Raw genomic sequence first — 23,395 nt, 5'->3', positions numbered from 1 at the left:
ACACTTATTTCTAGTTAATGTCAATAGATCAAGTGAAAAAGAAAAAAAGCAAAGCATATTTTAGTGTTACTAATAAAGCTACAACATCAGGCTTTCCAAGTTCAATTTGAGCTGAAAAAGTTATTTTCTCTGCTAGGAAACATGATACGAAACAAACACCCCCCCCCCCCTCATCCCTGTTCAGCTTTTAAGGTAGGGAGTTTCTTGAACACAAGCCTACTATCATTAGGCTTCAGACACATGCGACTTGAGGCGGCCATGCAGAAACCAGGCACACTGCTACCTTGAGAAATGTTTTCCAGAGGCTCTTGTCATAGCACTGCACAGGATTCCGGAAGTAATCTTGGAGTGACCAGAACTTTCTGTAGAGGTTGTAGTCTATAGGAATGGAGCTAACAAAAGACAAAAAACATAAAAAAATAATAATCAATATAAGGCACTGAGGACAGACTCAACTCTGCTCTTAAAAAAACTGGAACACACAAGAATGGAAGAACTCATACAATTCTGTTCATCATAATTCTTCTAAACAAGGTGCAGCGGGTATTGCTAAAAAGCTTCAGAAATTTGGGGCAAGCTGCACACAAGTGCCTGAAGAGTTGATATATTAATCAAATAAATAAATTGCAGGTAGAGTTATCTGGAGGTGTCCACAGACTACTTGTCATGGATGATTTTCTATTGCTCTTTATTAGAGCAGCAATTCCTAAATGGACTTGTTAAAAAAAGTCAGTGAATGGGCAGAAGTCACAGAAAGAGGGCTGCTCCACCTCCCACCCTCATCTGCCACTGGTAGTTAGCACAGGATCTTGTTCCCTCCTCCTGTGCAAACTTTCTGTCAAACGAGAAACCCAAGCAAAGGACCTGTAATTGCATACAGACTCACAGGCCCTGTGCTGGCTGCTGCTTCCCTGCTTTGGATGACAGAGGAAAGGATAAAATTGGGGTCCATTATTTTATTCTGGCCATTGTCTAGGGTCATGTGAATTTTCAACTCTTAAAATATGGTCAATACTGGAAAGCGGCGGCCAAGTGTTCTACAGGCACTAAAAGAATATCTAACGTTGTACACCTAGCTTAATTCATCCTGATCAATCGGGATTTATCCATAATAGGCAAGCTTCAGACACTATCCATGGGTTTCTAAATCTGATATGACTGGCACAGAAAGAAGAGACCTCAACTATATTGTTAGCTCTTGAACCTGAAAAAATGTTCAACTGAATAATAAAATCCTAGTGAAGGCTAACATTAAGCAAAATGGCACTGGGAGTAATTTTTAAAAATGGATTACACACGTATGTATCTTCTGAGGCATGAGTTAAAGTAAAGGAAAATTAGTTTCTTACCTGATAATTTTCGTTCCTGTAGTACCAAGGATCAGTCCAGGACACCTGGGTTGTGACTCCGCACCAGTAGATGGAGACAGACTAAAACTTGAGGGCGGAGCATATATGCCCCTGTGCCAGTCACAGCCCCTCAGTCATACGTAATGTCAAAGTAGAACACAACCAGAGAACTAAACTAGCTAGAAACCGCTAATAGAACGGGGAAAACACCCCTCCTGGAAACAGACTCTCCAACCGAGAGAGTTAAACAAGCGGAACAAAATAATTCAGAACAAAGAGCGGACTCTCCATTACTTCAGCGTAGCACTGCGGGCGGGATCCTGGACTGATCCTTGGTACTACAGGAACGAAAATTATCAGGTAAGAAACTAATTTTCCTTTCCCTGTACGTACCAGGATCAGTCCAGGACACCTGGGATGTACCAGAGCTAAATTACCGAGGGTGGGAAGCAGAGAGTCCCGCTCGGAGTACCCTCTCTCCAAATCCCCCGGGATCGGTAGCCCGGACATCCAACCGGTACTGCCTGATAAAGGTATGTAACGACTTCCAGGTAGCCGCCCCGCAAATCTCTTGAGGCGATACCAGAGAAGCCTCCGCTCAAGATGCCGCCTGCGCACGAGTCGAGCGAGCCCTCAGGCCCACGGGAAGCGGTTTTCCCCGCACCCCTTTCTTAGGACCAGAGAACAGGACAAACAGATGATCTGTGACCCGAAAAGGATTACTGACCTCCAGATATCGGAGGAGGGATCTCCGCACGTCAAGCTTCCGCAATTCTCTCTCTTCCGGAACAGAGAACTCCCCGCCCGCCAAAGCGGGCAGTTCCACCGATTGATTCATATGAAAAGACGACACCACTTTCGGTAGGAAGGAAGGAACTGTGCGCAAAGAAACTCCGGAATCGGAAATATGCAAAAGGAGTTCACTACAGGACTGGGCCTGCAACTCGGAAACACGCCGTGCTGAGGCGATCGCTACCAAGAACGCCGTCTTAAGAGTGAGATCCTTAAGAGTCGCGCGTTTCAAAAGCTCAATAGGCGCCGTGCATAGGGAGGAGAGAACCCAGTTGAGGTTCCAAGCCGGACAAGGAAGACGCAAGGGAGGACGAAGGCGTTTGGCACCCCGGAGGAAGCGAGCAATGTCCGGGTGGAGCGCTAGGGACGTACCACGGACCGTACCCCGCAAACAACCGAGCGCTGCCACTTGAACCCGAAGGGAACTGCACGCCAAGGGAACTGCACGCCAGGCCTTTGGCCAGACCAGCCTGGAGGAACGCCAGACTGTCGGAGACGGAAGCCGAAGTGGAGACCACCCCACGCTGCACGCACCAGTCCTCAAAGACCACCCAGACACGGACATATGCCAGACGGGGCCCTGAAGGAGCAGGCCCGCCATTCCGTGAAACCGAAGGGGCGCCGTTACCGCCAGCTGGGCGAGGTCTGCGAACCACGGCCGGCGCGGCCACTCCGGTGCCACCAAGACTACCTTGGCCGGGTGCAATTCTATGCGCCGTAGAATCATGCCGATCATCGGCCACGGGGGAAACACGTAGAGCAGCACATCCGTCAGCCAGGGAAGCACCAACGCATCGACGCCTTCTGCCCCCCGTTCTCGACATTGACTGTAAAATCACGGGGCCTTCGCGTTGTGCCACGTGGCCATCAGATCCATGTGGGGAACCCCCCACGTTTTGCAAATGAGCAGAAAAGCTTCGTCCCCCAACTCCCACTCTCCGGGATCCAGACGATGACGGCTGAGAAAATCCGCCTGCACGTTGTCGACTCCCGCAATGTGAGACGCTGCTATGTTGCTGAGATGTAGCTCCGACCAGGCCATCAAGCGCTGAGCCTCCTCCGCCACCTGGGGGCTCCTTGTCCCGCCCTGGCGGTTGATGTATGCCCCTGTGGTCGCATTGTCCGACAACACTCGAACTGCCTTCCCCCGCAGCAACGGCAGGAAGGCTGGCAGGGCCAGACGGACCGCTCTGGTCTCTAGGCGATTGATAGACCACTGGGCTTGCGACACGGACCATAGGCCTTGGACCGAGCTCCCCAGGCAGACCGCTCCCCAACCGAAGAGGCTGGCATCTGTGGTCACCACTGTCCAGTTGGGCACCTGAAGAGAGACCCCGGATGACAGATGCTTGGGATCCAGCCACCAGGACACCTGGGATGTACCAGCAGGCTGGACCTCGCGTGTCCCTTGAGTGGAAGCGGTAGATGGACCTCGCGTGTCCCTTGAGTTGAAGCGGTGGATGGAATTCCTCCGAGACCGGCTTCCAGCGGGATAGTAAGGATGACTGTAATGGACGCAGATGAGCGAATGCCCAGGGAACCAGTGCCAGCGTTGAAGCCATAGACCCTAGGACCGTAAGGTAGTCGCAGACCCGCGGTTGGCGGAGAGACAATAAGCGACGTACTTGAGCTTGCAGTTTGCACCTCCGTTTGTGTGACAGGAACACCTTGCCCTGCTTCGTGTCGAAAAGAGCTCCCAGATATTCCAAGGTCCGCGTGGGTGTCAGATGACTCTTGCTGTAGTTGACCACCCATCCTAGGGACTGCAGAAGGTGGAGGACCCTGGCTACCGCCATCCGACACTGATCCTCGGACTTTGCCCGAATCAACCAATCGTCCAGGTAAGGATGGACCAGGAGACCTTCTCGGCGCAGCTGCGCCGCCACCACGACCATCACCTTCGAGAATGTACTTGGGGCCGATGCGAGCCCGAACGGGAGCGCTCGGAACTGGTAATGCCGCCCTAGAACGCAGAACCTGAGGAAGCGTTGGAACGATGGAGGAATGCCTATGTGAAGATATGCCTCCGTGAGATCCAGGGAGGCTAGGAACTCGCCGGGCCTTACCGCAGCGATGACTGAACGAATCGCCTCCAGTTTGAAGTGAGGAATCCGAAGGCATCGGTTCACCCCTTGAGATCCAGAATGGGTCTGGGCGTGCCGTCTGTCCTTGGGACGATGCAGTAGATGGAGTAACGGCCCTTGCCGTGTTGGCTGACCGGGACTGGGGAAATAGCTCCCGAGCCTTCTAAGCGTTGGATGGTGTCGAGCACCGCTGCCTTCTTCTCGGGAGCTTTGCAAGGCGAGACAAGGAACTTGGCCGCTGGGGTGTGAGCAAAATCTAACGCGTAGCCGAGTCCTATGACCGTGAGGACCCACTGGTCCGACGTTACACCGGCCCATCTCTCGTAAAATGACATCAACCGTGCCCCGCCGTTGGGAACGGCGTGCCGAGGCTGCGGCGAGAGATGGGCCGACCCCTTTTCATTGCGAAGACTTGGGCGCCGTGATTGCCAGAGCACCTCCTTGTCTACCGAAGCGCCTACCTCGAAAGGACTGTTGCTGCCACTGCGGAGTACGGGAGGAAGAAGACCTATACGAGCGCCCGGACGACCTTTGAGGACGCGACCTCCTGGGACCCCGAAAACGAGATCTGGCCGAAAACGAGGACCTCGCCCAGGATCCATCCTCGGGAAGCTAGAAGGCCCTGTTTTCCCCCAGGGAAATCATTAACTCGTCCAATTCCTTGCCAAACAGCAAATTCCCTTGAATGGTAGTGCCCCGAAATGAGCCTTGGAAGAACCATCCGCCGCCCAGTTGCGCAACCACAAAAGTCGGCGTGCCGAGACAGCCGCTACCATGGACCTAGCCGACGTGAGCAGCAAATCGTGCAGCGCATCCGCGCCATACGCTATTGCAGCTTCCAAACGATCTGCCTGCGCTGCCTCGTCTGCGGATAAATCCGCATTGGCTTGAAGAACCTGGGCCCAGCGCAGACTGGCCCGCATAGCGAAATTCGTGCAGATGGCGGCCTGCACTCCCAGCGCGGAAACCTCGAAATCTTCTTGAGCTGCACTTCCAGCTTCCTGTCCTGAAGGTCCTTGAGAGCTGCCGCGTCCGTGACCGGAATGGTAGATCTCTTTGTTACCGTGGAGACCGCTGAGTCCACCTTGGGGAATATGAGAAGGTCCAGCGCATCCTCCGGAAGCGGGTACAGCTTGTCCATGGCCTTACTGACCTTCAAACCTAACTCCGGGGTGTCCCATTCCCTAACTCCGGGGTGTCCCATTCCCGGGACAGAATATTCGTCGAGGAGAAATGAAACGGGAAAGCCACTGCCGGACCCGAGAGACCTAACAGGACCGGATCCATGTTTGCTTCCTGACGGACTACCACCGGAGGAGCTTCTATTCCCAGCTCCTGGAGAATGGCCGGAATTAAGGGTGGCAGTTCCTCCCTGCGGAAGAGCCGGACCACCTTGGGATCATCACCTTCCACTGCTTGGGATCCCTTTCCGGCGCCTGGCTGAGCGGATTCGTCCGTCCCATCTCCGTCGGCCCCTTTCAGGGGCTTCTCAGGGGAATCAGAGTCCACCCCAGGGGGGGAATCGGAATCGGCTTCCTGTGGGACGCCACGAGGAAGCCGCGTACTTCGGGAAGGGCCCTGGGACCCCTCCGCAGCGCCTTTAGGATTGCATGACGTCTTCCCTGGGGGGGGCCTTGCGGGGTCCCCCCCGGCCGCGCTTACTGCTCTTACACTTTAGGACTTTGCGCAACAACAGCGCCAAATCCTCCGAAAAGGACCCCGAGGCTGAAGAATCATTCTCTGAAACCCCCGGGGACCAAGGGTCTCCCGAGGGGACCCCCCCTGTATCAATCCGCTGAAGAGAAAACGCGGGAGGCAGGCCCGAGGCTCCTGTCGTTTCCCGCGCCATTTCACGGTCCGAGGCCAAAATGGCCGCCACTCCCGCGCTCAGCAGGAAAAAGTCTTGGGGCCGCTCTGCCGAGCCCCCCCCTGTGCGGCGGCGATCGTGCGCTGCGGGATCGAGCCCCCCGAGGCGCCCCGGATGACCCCTCTCCGCCCGGGAAGCAGGCCGCACACAGAGCACCGCGGGAAAGCCGCGCACGCGCCGAGCCGCAGGCCCTACAGGCCGAGCCACGAGGCATGCCGACGAGCTGCGGCGAAGAGCGCAACGGGAGAAAAATTAAATTTAGCGAAACCGGCCCCCCTGGCCTCCCCCCTGCCAGCGGCGCCCCCCCCCCCCGGAGACCCCACGGAGCGGCGACGCAAAGCAGCAGAGAGCTGAAGCCAGAGAGAACCGAAAACAAAAGTAAAACTTTTTTTTTTTTTTTTTTTTACAAACAACGCTTGTCGCTGTCCACGGTCCTGGAGCCCTAGTCCAGCAGGGGTGAGTGAACCGGGCTCCCCGGTGTCACCCCTGACGCTGCTACTGGGAAAGCCGGGTCCTCGACCCTAGCAGCGGCCTCAACCGGGGGGGGGGTAGTCCCCTCAGGACCTCACAACCCCCCTGGGAGACAGGGCGGACGGGACCTCAGGGACAATTTAACAAAATTCAAAATCCCAATTAAAAACACTAAACTGGCCTAAAACCAAGAAAAGAAAAGAACCGACCCTGACGGAGTACCAGAACCAGGGCAGGAAGGAGCTGTGACCTGACCTGCACCATCTACTGGAGACAGAGTAAGACTGAGGGGCTGTGACTGGCACAGGGGCATATATGCTCCGCCCACAAGTTTTAGTCTGTCTCCATCTACTGGTGCGGATTCACAACCCAGGTGTCCTGGACTGATCCTGGTACGTACAGGGAAATGGAAATTACTCTGATGCATTCCAGTTGGGCAGGGGTGTAGAAGCAAGGCCCAGAAAAACTTTCTGTGGGTACGTTGACAAGATGAAGTCTCTCTCACAACGCAATATAGTATGGACAAAGGACTATTCTCTGCACAAAAAAACAAGGACAAAAAGACTTCCTGGTAATACAGATTTGGCCTAGTGCCACACTGTTTTTTTTTATGGTTCTTCCATACAAATCCACCTACCAGACATTGTAGACTTAAAAGAAATGTTACCAAAAGCCTTGTGGTAAATCGCCTGGCTGAGATTTGATCCAACTGCTGGGGAAAAAGGATTTGAACCAATTGCCTTGCTGGTTTTGAAGTTAACTGATTTGTATTAATGAACTAAGAAATCCAAATTAATGCCTTTAAAAGGGCGAGATCAAAAAGACTCAAGGGGAGAGCCATGTGTACCAACTACAGCAGACATATCTCATCCCTGCTACTTCCTGGCCTCTGGGGCTCAACAATCCTGGTTTCCTTCACGGAGCTGTGGTTGTCCCCCATTCTATAAGTGCTGTAATTTCAAGGCAGAACCGTGAATCTAGATATCGAGACAGCAGTAAGACCGTGTAACAGCAGCCTTCCAGCATAGGCTGCGTTTTGTAAAAGACTGGGCATATTAAGTTCCCATCTGCAAGAAGTCAGACACTTAACTTTATAAGTACAAGTTTGAACTTAATTTGATCTACTAGTTTCTTACTGATTTTATTAGGTCAGAGTATTTTCCTATGTGAAATATTTGCTAATATGTAACCCTTTCAACATCTGACAATCCTTAAGTTTATTCTGATAAATTCAAGGACAGTATTAGAAAACCTAAGAACATCCATTATCTAAGACAAACAATCAAGCTATTCTTTGATAAATTTCGATCAATCATATAAAGTATATTTTATATATTACAAGCCGTTAAGCCCGTTAAAACGGGCTACATCCCTCTGTCTCTCACCTCCCCCTCTTTCTCTCTCCCCTCACTCTTCACCACCTCCTACCTCCCTCACCCACTCCTCCCCACCCTCCCTCTCCTCTCTCCCTCTCCTCTCACTCAGTCCCTCCCTCCCACTCAGTCTCACTCACTCCCTCCCCCCTCTCTCTCACTCAGTCCCACTCACTGTCCCCACTCCCTCCGTCCCCCTCCCCTCAGTCCCCCTCCCTCCCTCCCTCTCTCTCCCTCAGTCCCACTCCCTCCCTCCCTCTCAGTCCCTCCCCCTCACTCCCTCCCCCACTCAATCCCTCCCTCCCACTCAGTCCCTCCCTCCCACTCAGTCCCTCCCTCCCACTCACTCTCCCTCAGTCCCACTCCCTCCCTCCCACTCAGTCCCTCCCTCTCACTCAGTCACTCCCTCCCACTCTCTCTCTCCGTCCCTCCCTCCCACTCAGTCCGTCCCTCCCTCCCACTCAGTCCGTCCCTCCCTCCCACTCAGTCCGTCCCTCCCTCTCTCTCTTCTCCCTCCCTCGCTACTGGCCGCTACCGCCGTCGCCGCTACCGCTGTCGCCGCCCGCTGCCGGTACCGCCGCCGCTCGCTACCGCCGTCGCCGCCGCCCGCTGCTGCCACTGAACGCCGCCATTGTTTTCTTTCAGACGCTTGCTCAGAGCGACGTGCTTGCCCGCACATGCGCGGTAGAGCTGGTCTCTACTGCGCATTTGCGGCACGTCGGTCAAGCTTCGTTTATCTAGTAAGATAGTTTATGCAAATTGCCCTACAGGGCTACTATGCAAGGGTGCCCTTTGTCCCCTTTATTTGCATTGGTTATGGAACCATTGGCATGGAGATTAAAGGTAACCTTGACATTAGGGGTTGCTGTAGGGCAAGACATTTATAAAATCTCTATTTGCAGTTGGTTTATTTATTTTGACATGTTATATACTGTCGTTCCATTTATAGATCACAACGGTTTACAAAGTGACATTCATAATTGTAACTCAACGAATAGACAGTAGGGATTGGTTACAGAGGAGGTATGCAGAGGAAGGCATTTACCTATCAAGTCAAAATTTCTAGTCCATATTAACATTGATGTGGTCCTTGTTTTTATGGTTCTGTATATTCTAATGTTAAGTTAAACTGTATGCATTTTTAATTCACATTCATATCTATTTGGTAAAATACATAACATCTCAGGAAGAGAATTCCAAAGCTTTGGACCTGCTATGGAAAACACTTGATCTCTTATTTGCATCAGATGTGTGCTCTGTATTGTGGGAATAGTCAGCAGTTCTTTATTTTGAGATCATAGTGTTTGCGGGGGATTGTAGTGTCACTCCTAACATGCTGGTGTTATTGGAATGAATGATGTTGAATATTAGTGTTAATACTTTATAGTAGATTCTGGATTGTACTGGTAACCAATGAAGTGATATCAGTGATGGTGTAATATGATCATATTTCCTAGATCCTAGTAACAGTCTGCTGCAGATTTTGCAGTAGCTGTAGTGGTTTTAAATGACTTGCTGGAAGACCTAGTAGTAGGGAATTGCAGTAATCAAGGTTTAACCAAATTAGCATTTGCAGTACAGTACAGAAGTCTGCAAGAGTTAATAGTGGTGTTATGTTCTCAATTTCTAACAGTTATCTTTGCCTATTCTGATCGATAAGTTGAATGCTTATGGGTAGGTCTCAGGCTTCAAGATCAATAAGTAGCTTGAAGCTTTTGAGTTTTAACCTCTCTTGGTTATGTTCTGATAATTTACAAATGAGTTTCCTATTATCACTGGGCTAAATCCCATATACAATACCTGGGAATAAATATTACAGTGAATTGCAATTTTCACTTACTCTCCACTTATTAATACATTGGATAAAGAGCTACAACCTTGGATGTGTTTTCATTTATCATGGCATCAAGAAGAATATTCCACCTAGATTTTGTTACCTTTTCAAACATATCCTATTCCAGTTGCTGATAAAATTTTCTAGAAGCTTACAGAACAAAGTTTTGCACTATATTTTGAAATGTAGGCCTTCAGTCTCACATAGGGTGGATTGGGAGTTCCTTATTTAAGAATTAATTTATCACAGCTATGAACCATAATAGAGTGGCAATTTGATGTTGGGGTAAAACAATGAATATCCATTTAAACAATTATTTATAAGTACCTTTAAAATACCTTATATGGTTGCTTCATTAGAATTGGACTATCACATTCCATAAATTCTTATTTTTGACACTCACTTCAATTATACAAAGCATTAATTCATTGTAAGGAGTTCATAACAGATGTTTCTCTTTTTCTTCTTTGTTATACCCCATCCTTCCCTCCAGATAAGCAGCCATTGATATTTAAGAGATGGGAAGCCATAGGAATCCGTAGGCTAGGACAATTTTATTTTTACGAGAATTTTTGCTTTTTGAAGCCCTAGTTAGGAAATACCAGCTTCAACCTTCTGACTTGTATGGTTATATTCAACTTAGGAATTTCCTGACCAGCAAAGAGGATGGGGGCTAATTTGCTCAGGGTTAAGACCTTTTTTGAATTATTATGTAGGAGTGGGCAGTCTACTAAAGGGCTTATTTCAAAATTATATCAAACAATTACATATCTAAGAATAAACAAAGCCCTTTTCCCAATTTTCCATATAATCGTGGGATGTTGAATTAAGACTAGAAAGGTATTATAGGGAACCTTAGTACATTTTAGCTAACCTTATTGAAAACAGTTATAAAATCTATTTTCATTGGTATCTTACACCATATAAACTAAGTAAGATTTATCCTGGCAGTAAGGATCCCTGTTGATATCAATGTGGAAAAGTGGATATGTTGCATATATGGTGGGGATGCCCTAAAGTGATAACGTACTGGGAAATGGTCCACAAACTGAAACACCAATCTAAAAGTATTTGTTGTATGCGTCCCTACCCGACTCCCTCACCTGTCAAGAAGCTAAGATTGTCTCACAGTGCTGTTTAGCTGCCAGATGAGAGATAGATTTCAGAAACCTGGTTATTGTGTATTTCATCTACACAGATGAGACTGATGGTTCCATCCGCTTCCTTTCTGGTATTAGAAATTGGTTGGGATTGAGAGGTCTGTCATTGAATATTGCTAAGACAACATTACCGTGGATTGGTAAATCGGCACCACAGCTGAAAGCATTGGTAACTTATGAAGGTAATATTTCAGAAATACAATTGGAGGCAAGACATTTAGGGTTAGTATTGGACTCCAGGTTTACTTTGCAATTCCATATCGGGATGTTTTAGCAACCAACCTTCCTTAAATTAAAAGTATTAAAGCCCTTAAAGGCCATACTGCCACCCAATTTATTCAGATCTGTTCTTCTGACTCTTGTTTTAGGTCAGTTGAATTACTGCAACAGTACTTAAGTTGGCCTACCAGAGAAATTGTTTTGAGCTCTCCAGTTGGTATATCAAGCTGCCACTAATCTTATTAGTGGAAAGGGGTTATATACCCTATATTGGCTGCCTGTGAAGAATGTCACACTTTAAATTGATAGTTCTATTGCATAAATTGCTATATTCTAAGAATTATTGTAAATTTCAAAAATATGAACCTATATATATGTTCTTGGAAGGAGCAGGTCTTTTAAGGCCTCCAAACAGGGAATATAGGTTGGAAATGATTCAGAGAAGGCCTATGTCTTATGCAGCTCCTTTCTTGTGGAATGCTCTTCCAAAGGATTTAAGGCAGAAGACTAATCTAAGAATTTTAAAGAGGGGCTAAAAACATTGTTTAAAAATGCCTTTGGATAATTGATTTTAATCCAGTTTGGGATTTTAAAATTATTTTTATAATGCTGTATTAATTAGTATAAATTATGTTCTGTGTTTTAAGGATATTTAATGTATGTATGTCATGTTTATGAATGTTATACATGTTACCTACACTGAACAATTGTTTAGCAGGATGTGAGATACCAGATTTTTAAATAATAAATAGCTGCCAACAGGAAGGAAAGATGACTTGTGTGATGTGTTAACTGCTACAAGGACTGCAGAGGTGAGCAGACATTTTGTGATCTGAATTTTTGTCTTAAATAAATTTGATGTGTGCAAACCAGCTGGAGTCTTCCTCCTCCTGTCCTCCTGGCTGTTTCCCCAAGCCATGGCCACTCCCATTTACTGCGATAAGATGTAAGATATGCATGTGTTGGCTTGATTATGAAAAGGGTGGGGCCTAACCATCCTAGTGGCTGTGAATGAAGGTCCATAATATCTCATCTTCTGAACCTGTCCTCTACATGCAGTAGACAGGGCTGTAATCCAAGCCAAAAAGGCAAGGAATGTATATAAAATAAAATTATGTCCAGCTCAAACAAGAATGAGTTTTCTGTAAAGCAAGTTTGCTTACCGTAAACAATGTTTTCCATAGATAGCAGGATGAATTAGCCATTATATGTGGGCAACGTCATCTGGTGGCACTGAATGGACTCTTCTTTTTAAATTAGTAGAGCTTTGAACTATACTGAGCAGGTATGGAAAAGCCCGCACAGACACTTCCTTATGAGCCTCCGCGGCCTACATCAGAGCTAAATCTAGCAATGTAGTTGACTCTCCAAAGAGATGGGTGAGTATTCCATGCCTAATTCATCCTATCTATGGAAAACAACATTTTTGATAAGCAAACTTGCTTTTTCCATTGATAAGCAGGTTGAATTAGCTATTATGTGTGGGGAGTCCCAAGCCGAGGGTTGCAGCAGAGCTTTAATGAATAAGCAACCTGGACTCCACCGTGGAGAGTAGACTACTGCAAGAACAGATTACGCAGAACTGCCTGCATTTACTGTCAATCCTTGAGAGGGTGTCGAGACAGTAGTAGGGCATAAAGATGTGAACTGATGTCCAAGTTGCAGCTTTCAAGAGGCACTTCTCACAGATGAGCAACAGAAGAGGCCATAGCTCACACTTGATTAACTGACAGTCATTGATCATCACACCTGCTAAGATGTAGCAGTGTGCTATATTCTGCTATCCAGTTGGACATAATCTGCTTGGCGACTGGTATGCCTAGTCTGTTATGGTCATATGGCAAGAAGATTTACGATGTGGCATGGTTCGTTTTTTTTGTAATGAGCCAAGGTTCTTTTGCAATCCAAGTTATGAAGCGTTTTCTCCCCTTCATGGGCATGGGGTCTGGAATAGAAGATTTGATCAATCCATTGTGAACCTTTCATATGAAAAGCCAAGATTACCTTCGGTAGAAACTTCAGGTGAATATGGAGAACCAGCCTGTTATGAACATAAGAATATAAGAAAATGCCATACTGGGTCAGACCAAGGGTCCATCAAGCCCAGCATCCTGTTTCCAACAGTGGCTAATCCAGACCATAAGAACCTGGCTAGTACCCAAAAGAGAAATTGTCTTGTGCAGGAAATGATGTACTTCCTCCTGAGAACTTGCTATGATTAGCCAACGTAGGTGTGCCACTACTACAGTGAGACTCGGAGCTGCCAATAGGCCAGAATGGGAGTACCTTTTATTGATAGTGGGAAGAAACCACCTGAAAGCAAAGGTACTGCCAATAAGAACAGTGGATGGGTAAGTGAGCATTCACATCCTTCAGGTCCAGAGCACACATCTATTCGTCCTTCTGTATGTAAAAGGAGAATCGTGCAGAGGGAATAAACTTTTTTTCTCCGAGAGAAATTCAAAATGTAAGTGTCTTAATCCTTCCAACCTCTTGGGAATGAGGCAATATTGGGAGTAGAAGCCCTGTCCATGTTGGAATGCAGGGTTTGGTTCTATCACTTGTCACTGAAGAAGCGATTGGACTTCCAGGTAAATCTGTGGCAGGTGAGACGAATCTGGACTGAGAGGCACACAAATCAGGAGAGATGGTAGCCGGGAGAAACAACTAGTAACCAGACTGCATGATTGAGAACCCAGATGTCCTTTGTTTCCTGATGCTACATTTCTAAGAAGGGCTGGATTCTCCCCCCCGAGGTTTTTTTTTCTTAATGATGTCCCCATTATCTAGGTCTGGCTAGAAGTGGTTGCTGACCCTGGGTTGGAAGAGGCGGAAGACAGTATTGCTGAAAAGACTGGTAAGGAAGTTTGTGGAAATACGATTGCTAGTGTGTGAAGGAGCATCTCAAAGCAGGGGGCTTTTCAGGAGCCTTTGAGATTGCATTTCTATGTTCTGATTTTTAATCAGAGCGACCATTTCTCTGAGCATCTCAAACAGGTTGTCACCTAAGCAAGATAGGTCAGCAAACATCTCATAGACATCTTCCTGTAAGCTGCTCGCATTACATTAAGCCTCGACGGAGGATGAGGAGGTATGAGAAATGGAATCAAACGACTTACACAGATCTGAGAATGTGACAGATGCCCTAGTCAGCATCCAGAAATAGCTGGGGGCTATAAGTAGCAGCTTCTGCCAGCTGTAGAAAAGGCTTTAGCTTCTGAATGTAGTCATGCATATATTGCTCCAAATAAAATTAGTGGATAGCAATAAACCAGAACTTTGAAAGATTTTCTAGCTGAAATTTTTAAGTAGTCTATGATCTTTCCCTGGAGGCAAGTCTGAATGAATTCTTTTTTGATTTTTTCATAGCAGACTTGACTATAGACTGGTGTGGAAGTTGAAAGACACCAAACACGAGACACAACTTAACCCTGTATTTAAGGCCAAGTTTTCTCGCCATAGGAATACCTTAAATAGGAGTTTCCCATATTAGATGTTTAGGATGTTGTGAATGGGAAGGGCTGCAAATTCCGACAGGGTATCTAGAATTTGAAGCAGATCAATTCCAAACAGGAGTCTGTCTTTATGGCCATAGACTCCCACTCTCCCCATCTTTTCTACAGAGTGAGGTCTTCCAACAGCAAGGCATGGTCAGGAGGTTCTGGAAGGTCAGTAGGTATACTTATAGAGACTCTCTCTAAACTTACTGACAGGGGATCACACAGCCAGGACACCAATGACAAAAAAGATGAACCAGGAAGTTCTTCTGGTTACCCCCAGAGAGATACATCTTAACCAATTGCCTTTGATTGACTGGACTCCTGCTACTAGAGAGCGCAATGATGAACTACCCCAAATTACAGATTCCGATGATGGGTTTAGGTCAATAAGTGAGACTGTGACTGATATGAGAAAGCACCCGCAGAAATGGAGGAGAGGAGAGGAGAGGTTCCTTCTATCTCTTTAGTAAGAGAGGCAAAGATATTTCTCACCAAACCCTCAATCTGGTCAATTAGCTGATGTCCCTTTGACCTGGCATGGGAGATGGTACATCCTCAAGAGACCATTATAGGTTCCTGCATCTGAATTGGTGATTTATTGGAGGCGAGAGGAACTATGGAGGATATCGGATCCGGTGTTTAAAAAATGAAGACCCTCCAATAGCATCCTTGTTGGAGTGAGGGTTTTAGTTTTTTGTTTTTTTTTTGGGGGGGGGGCAGGCAGATCTAGGATAGGCTGCATAAAGTGTGTTGGTAGAGCAGCCAAATGGGCTGGGCGGTGGGCATGATGCAGATAGCTTTAATGGAGTGGAATGCTTTGACAGCTGTTTAGTAAATTGTATTGAGGAAGCTGTGCAGGAGGAGGATGTTGTCCTAATGATAGCGTCGACTGCATTGTGTTTCTTGTGCATAGTGGATTCAAGATGCATCGATAAAGTGCAGGCTGGGGGTACAATATTTTATGCGCCGAGCATACTGGTGCGCAGTCTGAATACTTCAATGTTGCATATGTTGGGTGTGCTGATGACACTAATGATTATTGCTGCATTTGGAGCGTTTGTGTTTCTTCAACATGAACTCTGATGGCTCTAAATGACTGATGCCGCTGCTTTGATGCAGGACCCTACAACTTCAGCCTGAGCTGACTCCAAAATGATTTACACAGCTCCTCAATTCTAAGACCTGGAATGTTGGGCCCATGGGAACATCCGTCTACAGGTATAGCGATTTGCTTGCTCATGTTCCAACCCAAAGCACCAATAGCAAAGCTCATGACCGTTAGTGAGGGACATTACCTTGCCATAAATACAAATGTTAAAACCGCTTACCGTTTTTTTCTTCTGGCCCAACATATTGAGGCAGCAAGGCCTATGGAAATATATATTTTTTTTTTTAGGTAGCAATGAAAAATGCTGTTGAGAATGCTGTTGAGACTGCAAGGCAACTACAAGCAGTTATAAGATATGAGATAAAATCAAAATGTAAAAGCATAGAGAAAAATTTCTGAGGAGAGAATGAGTGCATGCCCATGCTTATGTCAGACAAAAAAATAACTGATAAGGCTCAGAAGGCAATGCCCGCACTGAAACTTCCGCACATTCTCAGTAGAGCTGAAAGCTCTAATAGACAAGTTTGTTTAGTGTCACCAGATGACCTCATTCACACATAATGGCTAATTCAGCCTGCTTATCAACGGAAAATGGCTCTTCTTGATAAAAAACCTAAAAATCACTGAACCAAGAACCTGCCTTTAAACTGTAAAGATCCATAACTCAGATTTATACTCACCAACTTGTAGGAGCATCATCATCTCCCATTTCACCTTCTTCAATCCCATCCATTCCTTCATCTTTCTCTTCTGTGTGCTGATAATAAAAAGGTATTTTAACAATTTACACATAGATCTTTGTTTTAAACTACATGCCTAATCACTACATTCACATTTGTCCAGTTTAAAATAAAACTGGGTTTAGAACAAAATTCCTCCAGAGAGGTTAACCTGGCAGCAGCTCTGCACACTAGAAACCAGGGCATCTGGCTCAAAGTACAAGGGAGAAGAGAGAAAAAGGATGGAACTGAGTGTCAGTCTATACTGGAATTCTAAGCACAGCACAATCTGCAAAAACCCATATATGCAATGGCCTACTATGTACACAGTGGACACAGGTTTCACCTTAAGAATAGAAAAACCCCAGTGCTCATATATCAATTAATAGAGCTCGCTGCAATTCTTTTATGCTACGATGTGGTGTTCGCCAGGGGTGCCCACCTTCCCCACTTTTTATTTGGCTATATATAGAACCCTTGGCGATTAAGCTGCGCGAGGAAGAGAAATTTCAGGGAACTTATATTGGTAATCACCTGTTAAAGATCGCCATGTTTGCAGACGATATCCTTCTGTTTGTGGACCACCTCCGGAGAAGCATTCCAGCCATTATACATTTTCTCAGTTTCAAATGATAGCGGGTTTAAAAATTCATTTCTCTTAAGTCCGAGGCCCTGGCATTAGACCCTAAGCTGATGACACGCTGGGAGGGACCCTTTCCCCTGGCGTGGGCTCCCTCCAAAATAAAATACCTGGGGGTTTGGATACCAAGGGACTTAGCTAGGCTGTATGAGTTAAATACTAAAGAGGTTATTTCACAGATACAGACACAGCTGGCAGCATGGCAATCCCTGCCATTGTCTCTTTGGCAGAAATGAGCTTCTCAAAATGATCATTCCAAAAATTCGATACAAACTGCAGATGTTGCCAATCTGTCTTTTACTATGGGATTTGAATAAATTGCACTCCTTTTTGGCCTCTCTCTGGAAGGGCAAACGAGCACGTATAAATCATGGCAAATTGGAATGTGTCAAAGAGGTGGGGGGGGGGGGGGGGCTAGATCTGCCTAACCTGCGGGTATATAATGTAGCTTGCCAGCTGAGATTCATAGGTGAATGGCTCTCTGACAAATATTCATGTTGTGAGCTGGGGCTGGTGACTGGGTTGGTGGCTCCTTTGTCGCCACTATATCTGATCCAAGTCCCCCTCTAATCCTAGAATTTTATTTAACCCATGCATATCGGCTTGGAGATGGCTTCGCAACACATGGGGCTTGAGAGGATCTCAGTCTCTACTGCTTCCGCTTGTGGGCAGTAGAGGTTTTCTCCCCGGGGTGGAATATGCTATTTTTCGGGGCTGGGAAAAACTGGGGGTGCAGGTTATTTCACAATTATACGCTGGGAATAACACTGATGTTATTTCTTTCTCTGACTTAGGCCAAATGTTCCATATCCCCCAGTGCCAGTTTTTTGCATATCTCCAAGTCCGGCACTATTTAAATTCATTGCAATGAGCCCAGGGTACCTTCCAACAGGAAGTTACTTTTGCAAACACCTTGAAGGATTCTGCTCTCGTGCATAACACTATTGCGGGATGGCATAGACTATGTAAACAGCTGCTGAAATTCCAATGTCTGGAGCCTCTTGCCAAGTATTGGTCCTCTGCTTTGGGAGAGTGTTATAGTAGAATTTCTGAAGGTTGCTTCAAGACACTTCATCATTACTCCACTGATATCAGTTTATGGGAGGTGCAATTTAAATTGATCCATCACTGCTTCTTCAATGCCACCAACTGATCTGTCTTCACAGAGAACCCCCTCAAAGCATCCTTACATCAACGTTTCCCTTTCCTGAGAGCCAGGAAGGATACAGCCTCACCATAGTCTTACCCAGCTTAAAATTTAACCCTGGGAGATCAAATCCTTATCTATGCCACGGATCTTCTGAGTTCTGCCCCCTCCACTCCCTGCTGTGTCCAGCATTCTTAGGGACTGCAAAACTATGGGTGAAAATTCTTTTGTGGAACTGAACCATAGCTGAATTATTCTCCCCTAGAGGATCAGTCCTCTTCGACTCAATCTCACTACCCCTTCTGCTTAAAAACGGTCCACAAGTGATAGATCCAAAATCTCAGGACTTTCTCCCTTACTTCTTTTTTCATTTTTTTCCTTTGAATTTCCAGGAGGTCCTACAGGAGAAGCCCAGAGCTCTACTCTGCCTTCTAGAAAAGGACCTGTGCAAGCACTTCACAGAGGGCCAGGAAGAGGCCCAGGAATCACATCTCCATCTGAAGAAATGGGAGCTGTTCTTCTTGGAACCCCACCCAGAGGAACCAGACCGAAGCAGTGTCTGAGACCGCTGGAATTCAGCATAGCAGGCTCCTGCTCTGAGCTACTCCCTTCCAGTGGTTCAGATATGATCACAGTTTCTGCCACGGCAGCAAGCATGCCAGCGGAACTGCCTGCAGACGATCTCATTGATGAGACCTTCCCAGGGCAGACAACGCCGTATGCTGCCCTCTCTTCCCCACAAGATTTACAGACGTCTCCCCATTCCAAAGCCAGATAGTCCTTTGCAGTGCATGCGGATAGTGCTAAACAACTGCCATGCTCCTGAAGATATGCCATCGTGTCCTCCCTGTAGTCCACAGCTCCTCACACAGCAAATCATTCTCTTTTTTTTTTTAATTTTTTTAAACACAGCTTTAGGAAGAAGGAACCAGGCCGCCTCCAGGCTCAGGAGAAAAGAGGAAAACAAACAAAGGGAGGAACCTGGTTTATTTTATTTCTTAAGGGGAAGAGACACTGCAGAAGAGGAAAGAGAAAAGTATGGGGAACCCTTTTTAAACTACTGGAAGCCCCCTGATCCACTGGCTATGCTCAAGCGAGGGAGGGAGTACAATGACTTTCACCTCAGGAGCTGCCATACAAATTTTTATCATTTTCACCAGGTCTCACCTCACAGCATGGGATACTTGTCTGCCATCTGCTGGAGACAGAAAATACTGGCAGGCTGAGGGCAGCACGGGGTGATGTCAGCAAAACTGTTTGTCTCCATATGCTGGGGTTGGGAGGCATAACCTGTTTGTCTGGACTGGTCTGGCTGGCTGAAGAGGAATCACCTGTTCCAACCCACTCATGATTTTATAAACTATCATATATCCCACTCTTAGTCGTCTTTTCCAAGCTGAGAATCCCTAATCTGTGAAGCCTCTCACAACAGGGAAGCCGTTCCATCCCCTTTATCCTTTTTGTTGATCTCCTCTGCACCTTTTCTAGTTCCACTATGGTTTTTTGTTTTTAAATGGGGGTGACCAAAACGGCACACAATATTTAAGATGCAGTCACATTATAACTCCATACAGAAGCATTATGATATTTTCCATTCCTTTTCGGACCATTCTTAACATTCTATTTGCTTTTTTGACCACTGCTACACAATGAGCTAAGGATTCCAAGGTCCTTTTCCTGGGTGGCGAATCAGAATAAGGAATTCAATATTGTGTGCCTATAGTTGGGATTATTTTTCCTTATGTGCAGTCTCCCAATCTTGCAAGGGCCTTTGCAGTTCCTTGCAATCTGCTTGTGATTTAACAACTTTGAATAATTGTGTGTCATCTGCAGATCTGATCACCTCTCAGTGTTCCCTTTTCCAGATCATTTATGAATATATTAAAACAGTACAGGTCCCAGTATCAATCCCTGTGGTACTCCACCAATGACCTTTCCCCCATTTTGAAACTGACTAAATGGTACCCTCTATTTCCTGTCTGCTTCTGAACCTAATTCCAACAAGCCCACCATATCCATACCTGGGCCCTAGATAGACTGGTTGGGATGAGGAGTCTCAGAGGCCACTGTAGGCTTGTTATCCCATAAATAAGAGGGGAGAATGTGTTACAAAGAATGGCCTATCCTTTTCCAGCACCCATGTGCATAACCACTAATATGTGTAAGCAACGAGGCCTCAGCACAGTTCTCCCATGCCACAGCACTACTTCAGTGCCCAACGCTCAAAATGTAGAGTTCACTGTATCACTACAAATAATGGGCTGTTATGCCAAGCGTGAATGGTTCAGCATCTCTCTCATGTCAGTAAATCACAACTAAAAAAGTTAAAAAGTACTCGGATCGGATTTAAGATTGTGAAAATGTCCTTCAAGAGAGCAAGTGTATTATTTGAAGTCCAGCAAGGACCTGTGTGCAGACTGCCTCCTTCCTGCTTGGGTAACCGGAGATAATATGCAGTTTGGACTCACCATAAGGCCCTGACACAGACCTCCTGCTATACCAGTGCTTTCCCTTTACACTTTGCTCATGTTGGGACAAACACCTGGGTACATGCCAATTAATATTAATGAGCACAGCACTTTCCGATTATAAAGCTCTAACATGTGTTCACATGGGGACTGATGCCCCAACACACGATACAGTGACATACATATTTCCGGTAACCTCTACTCACTGAGGAGCACTGCACTGGAATTCAGACTTAAAATCTGTGTTTCTAAGGGAGCAATCCACACAAGAAATAATCTCATTTAAAAGGGTTCTTTATATTCAAATCTTTTTAGTGTTTTTAAAAGCATTAAAACATCCTCTTGTACTCCAAGAACAGATGCATTTATATGTAGGCAACACAGAAAGACGAGTATCAAAAGGTGAGGCCTTCTCCTTCCCACCCACCCCCCTCCAATTTCTGAAACCATAATAAAAAGGTATTGACCAAAAGGAAAGTCAGAAAGCTCACATGATAGAACAAAAGTGATAGATTTTGAGAAAAATCCAAAGATAAATTAAGGCCTAAGGCTTCCTTATGCTCAAAGGGAAGCCTTTAATCAAGTCTACATCCTCTCACCTATACAGGGAATAAAAGACATTCCCTAGTCATTTCTAAAAGGGAGAGTAAATAAGTGCTTCACATTACATGGAAGTTTTCCATCCTCACATCATCTTCCTTCCTAGCCGAGATCCATCTCATCATGACATGATGCATCTAGATTTGCCACATGGTTAATTCCAGCCTAAACAGAACACCTACAAACTACAAGGGACACAGACACACACACAGATATATTATCCAACACACTAGTGTTAAACAGTTCCAGTTGCCTTCTCCTGCACACCTCACCTTCTGCCCCAATGTGCTCTCCTGTTCGCTGGTATTGAAAACTGTGACATTCTCCAGATTAAACTGACTCTGCAAATTTAAGCCTGTGAAGAGAGAGACATTGGTCATTAACAGCATGAAAAGTCTGTGCCCGTTAGACAATCTGATTAAATGAATGCAGTCTCCTAGCAGCTGCACCAGAGCTGGAGAAAACTGGAGGCACGGGTAGGTTTCTGACACCTTTCACTGGAGCATGCAAAGATGTTGCATTATATAAGCTTTTGAAACCTATTTGGAGGTAACTACAGTATCACAGAAAATCCATGTTCATTCATTAAAAGCGATTACCACCAATGCACCCAACTATTCTCCAGGAACAGAACAGCTACTACTGCCAAGAGTCTAGCTTACACAGTAAAGATAAGGGCTGCATGCCATTCCTGAATCCAGTTGAAGTTCCTTAGGCTTACAGCCTAAGGAGCTTAGGTTGTGGTGCTGTTCCTTAGGCTTACAGCCTAAGGAACAGCACCACAAACTGCTCTTCAGAAATACCGATACAAGGTGGCACAGCAGAACTCAAGATGAGAGGGATTTGCTATTTTGCTCTGCTAACTTACCCCAACACAGTCAGATGCAAGGACTTAAACTGGACACAGTCCACTTAAAAAATAAATAAAATAAAAGTTGTTCCTCAAAACTAAAAAAAGTTACAGCAGAGAAGGCCCACAAGCCTCAACTAGCCTGCTCATTTAGTGAAGTTGACTCCTGAAATAAGTGTTTATTTAAAAATATATAATCTGCACAGTTCGTGGCTGTGTACAAAATCACCTTACATAAAAGCATAAATATAAAAATTCCAACAAAAATGCCCAGGTTGAACTAGAAACTGCTATACGTAGACACAAAAAAAATGGGTTCTGAAGACAGCAGTTCACGAGTCATATACATGGGTCCTTGTGGCAGGGCTTGAAGGCCCTGCATAAATGCAGAGAAAGAAAAATATCAAGAAAAGGTGTCAAGAACCAGTCCAGAGTCTGACTGGATGCCTGAGAGCACGACTCTCCAAACTGAGGTGGGACTGAAGTACCTCCTAGCCACCAGCTAGGAATGGGGGTGTGGCTAGCCAGAAAGTTTAAGCCTCAGCTTGCAAGCTACCAGAAGCTGCATGTGGCTGAGCCATGAACTGGCTATGTGCAAAGAAGGAGAAACCTGTACTGCTGTAAGCCTAAGGAACCAAGTGAGCACAGCACTGGCTGGATGCAAGCTGAGAATACCAGAAACCATGAGATCCAAGAGGCAGTGGCAAAGTTAAGTAACCCACTGGGAACTCCTGTGAAACTGGATAGGAGCCATGGACCTAGAATTTCTATTTAAACCAGGCCTGAGGTTAAAGGTCTTGCTGCACAAGGACAAGGGATATCAGAACCATGACTACAATTTACCTATCTACAGAGCTGGTTCTTCCATTACACAAACTAGGCGTCTGACTAGAATACCAGTTTTGACGGCAACACCATGGGACTTTGCAAGGCATGAGCACACAGGATGGTACACCAATGACTACTGGCGAGTGCCCCAAACCACCAGCAGCAGAAAACAGCTCTCTGCTCCTGCCCCTCCCCGCCAGTGTGCAGGGAACAGGAGGAGAGGCAGGAGAGTAAGGAAGAGACAATCTCTCTCTTCCCCTCCTGTTATGTCCCCACCCTAATGAGGGGAGATCAGGAAAGGAGGGGGTTGAGGCTGGAGTGGACAGCAGAGCAAAGAAAGTTCAGTTTTTATTTGCATGTGTTCAAATCAAATGTGATCAATTTTT

General features: G+C 46.2%; 1 protein-coding gene across 2 annotated transcripts in view; it reads right to left on the bottom strand.

Moving 5' to 3' along the window:
* The window catches only part of THOC1 (THO complex 1), a 191,480-nt gene that overhangs the window by 115,389 nt on the left and 52,696 nt on the right, over positions 1-23,395 (bottom strand). For both annotated transcript variants that reach the window (XR_003854773.1, XM_029591099.1), the window contains exons 8-10: positions 21,604-21,686; positions 16,438-16,514; positions 284-392 (exon numbers count right to left, since the gene is read on the bottom strand). Coding sequence is in view for 1 of the 2 variants with exons in the window: in XM_029591099.1 (XP_029446959.1) it covers positions 284-392; positions 16,438-16,514; positions 21,604-21,686 (269 nt within the window). In the remaining variant the exon portion in view is untranslated. The remainder of the gene's footprint in view (positions 1-283; positions 393-16,437; positions 16,515-21,603; positions 21,687-23,395) is intronic.

The sequence above is a fragment of the Rhinatrema bivittatum genome, chromosome 2 (assembly GCF_901001135.1).
Source record: "Rhinatrema bivittatum chromosome 2, aRhiBiv1.1, whole genome shotgun sequence".
NCBI classification, from domain to species: Eukaryota; Metazoa; Chordata; class Amphibia; order Gymnophiona; family Rhinatrematidae; genus Rhinatrema; species Rhinatrema bivittatum.
Note: the sequence above shows the minus strand (reverse complement) of the source record. Positions and strands in the feature narration are given on the sequence as shown.